This window comes from Echinops telfairi, unplaced genomic scaffold, assembly GCF_000313985.2.
Source record: "Echinops telfairi isolate 266 unplaced genomic scaffold, ASM31398v2 ScPeMD7_7400;HRSCAF=8409, whole genome shotgun sequence".
In the NCBI taxonomy this organism is placed as follows: Eukaryota; Metazoa; Chordata; class Mammalia; order Afrosoricida; family Tenrecidae; genus Echinops; species Echinops telfairi.
The window spans coordinates 54,715,215-54,718,084 of record NW_022111300.1 but is presented as its reverse complement, the minus strand read 5'-3'; the positions used below and the strand labels follow the sequence as shown (position 1 = coordinate 54,718,084).

Below are 2,870 nucleotides of genomic sequence, written 5' to 3'. Positions count from 1 at the left end.
TGTACTGATTCACCCTCGTATTTTTATAGAACTTTATTCAAACTTCCTGAACAGCAGTAGCGCGCGCATGTGTGTGTGTGTGTGTGTGTGTGTGTATGTGTGTGTCTGAGTTGAGCTGCACATCTGTCTGCTGGATCATCTTGTTGTAGACGAAGACGTGAAGGGTTGTGAGATGAACACTTGGCGGTGGCCACTTCTACGTTTCCCGCCCAGACCTAGGGTCAACGTGTTGGTACAGAGCCCAGGGGATGTGGTCAAGGTGCCCACCCCTCCCTCCACCAGGAATGAGGACCAAGGCAGCTCAGTCTCTGGTGATCCCTGTGGGTGAGGCTCTGGAAGCGGGAATTCAGCTGCATCCCCAGGGGCTCACACCAGTGCTGCCCTCTTTCTTCTCTGCCCAGGAGGCGGCCCTGGAGGCCCACCTCGCCCCCGTCCTGCACTCCCTCTGGCCGTGGCTTATGATGAATGACTCTCTGCTACAGATTGCCCTGCAGCTACTGTGTGTCTACACAGCGAACTATCCGGAAGGTATTTGTAACACCGCCTTGTGGTACACTGGGGGTGGCTCGTGGGCAGGGCTGTGCCTCTTTAATGGAGGGGGCTAGTTCCTGTTCCTTTGCTGCGAGCAAGGCCTGGACCGGGCAGGGGTAGAATTGGAGTCTAACACCAATGGGTGTGCAGTGTGTGTCCCTGAGTGCAGTATAAGCGAGCGAAGACAGTGGTCACAGGTGAGGGCTCCCAGGCTGGAAGGGTCCATGCTTCTCTGAGGAGCATCTCAAGACCCTAAGCTCATGAAAACCCAAGAGTTGGCTTGGTGGGTCTGCAGCACCTCTGGCAGATGATAGCTGGCCTCCGTAGGGGGAGAGGGTTCACTTGCCAGCAAAGGGAGCCGTGACTGAGGAGCCTTCCTCCAAGTGTCCCAGCCCCCACAGTGACGCTGCCGTGTGTTCAGGGTGCAGCTCGCTCTGCTGGCCCCCACCTGCCTGCCGCATGGTCCCGGGCAGCTCGCTGATGCTCTGTGTCCTGAAGCTGGCCGCCCAGATGCCGCTGGAGAACAGTGCCATCCAGCAGACCGCTTTCCTGTCCCTCTCCAACCTGGCCTTGTCCCACGACTGTAAAGGGGTCATTCAGAAGGTGAGTGCCTGCCCCCAGCACTGACCTGCTTTGGCTGGGAGTGTTAAGGGTGGGGCTTGTGAGGGTTCGAGGTGTGCCAAGGGCAGGAGGTCACCCGTGGGTGCCCACTTCCCTCTTGGTGTGGAGACGCCATCCTGCTCTGCTGATGATCGTGAGAGGGACATGCTGGCACTACTTAAATACCAGGTTGAATTGTGATGCTTTCTGTTCACATAACCTGGGGAAGCTATACAAGACTTGCTGAGTGCCCCCCCCCCCCCCTTCTGACATGAGAGGCGTCCCCTTCCACGAGCTGCTGCCACTCCAGCCTGGGCACTTGACTTCTCCTTTCTGCTTGTCACTGTGGCGCTTTACAGGGATCAGATGAGTTAAATGCACCCCAGTTTACGTGATCCCCCCAGGGTCTCTGTTTAGAGGTGTGTGAGCAGATTCCCTAAGCTGGGTGCCTCCTCAGGGCTTGGCCCGCCTCTTGTTGGCCAGGATTGCTAATGTCTGGCAGCCCTAAGGCACCCTGTCTTCCCTGAGCCCACAGCAAGTGGCACCAGCTGGTGGCAGCTATCCGTTTCCTCTGCTGTGCCATCTCCTCATATAATCTCCAAACAAGTGAGAGTGCTTCAGTAGTGGGGTGGGGAGTGGGGGTGTCAGAGCCCACTGTCCAGTCAGCAAGATTAGCAGTTCACACCCACCAGGCATTCTGAGGGAGAACCGTAAGTGTGCTTCAGGAAGGATTGAAGATTTATAATCCAGAAGCTCCATGTGGCGGCCCTGTGAGTGGGAGGCGCCCTGATGGCGCTAAGGTTTTTGGTGTGGACAGAGGAGGCCTGGCGGCACCATGGGTTAGGTCAGTGGTTCAAACCTCAACAGGGGGTTGACTCCCAGCTCAGGTTGTAGGGCTGTCTCCTCTGTGAGGCGAGTCCAATGACCCCAGGCCAGGAGCCAGCTTACCAGCTTGGTTAATCACCAAGTAAACAATACAAACTCTTTCTCTCCACTTTTTAAAGCAAACTTAACCACATTCTCAATGCCCAACTCCCTCCCCAGGTGGGCCCCTCATACCGCAGGTGTAGGTGTGAGTGGGCGTCTTTTCCTCCCCAAGCATGGTTGGTGAAAGTGCAGGGGGACAGCTAGGACTTGAAACCTCACGGTGGTTTACAAGCTCCTTGAAACTAGGAGCTTGTGTAACAGGCACCCCTCAGTAGCAGAGGGTTTGTAAGAGTCAGACTGTGAGTGCCCATGTGCACTGCCCTCCACCTCTGCCGGGACACTGTCACGGTGACCCTGGAGGAGTGAACACCGGCCAGGGATGCCCAATGCCGGCTCCCGGCTACGGAGGGCCAGGAAAAGACCGAGCCCCTTGTCTCTCTCCCACAGAGCAACTTCCTGCAGAACTTCCTCTCCGTGGCCCTGCCGAAGGGTGGTGGCCGGCGTCTCAGCAGGCTGGCTGGTCTGTGGCTGAAGCTGCTGCTCAACATCTCGCTGGCCGAGGATGGGCAGCAGATGATCCTGCGGCTGGACGGCTGCCTGGACTTCCTCGCTGAGCTGAGCCGCTACACGGCTCGGAGCAGCCCCGCCATGCCCCTCCTCATCTTCCACAACATCTGCTTTGGGCCGGCCAACAAGCCCAAGATCCTGGCCAATGGTGAGCGCTGGGGCATGGCTCCCAGACTTGTCCTCACCTTGGGCAACACTGGCCAGGCTCTGTGGTCACTGGTGGGCTGTTCGAGGCCCAGCTGTCT

The 2,870-nt window shown here is 57.8% G+C and overlaps 1 protein-coding gene across 1 annotated transcript in view; it reads left to right on the top strand.

Annotated features, from left to right (window-relative positions):
- RTTN (rotatin) overlaps positions 1-2,870 on the top strand; it is a 96,729-nt gene that overhangs the window by 91,048 nt on the left and 2,811 nt on the right. The window contains exons 41-43 of the mRNA XM_045296076.1: positions 182-528; positions 953-1,134; positions 2,506-2,773. Of these exons, the coding sequence (XP_045152011.1) occupies positions 182-528; positions 953-1,134; positions 2,506-2,773 (797 nt within the window). The remainder of the gene's footprint in view (positions 1-181; positions 529-952; positions 1,135-2,505; positions 2,774-2,870) is intronic.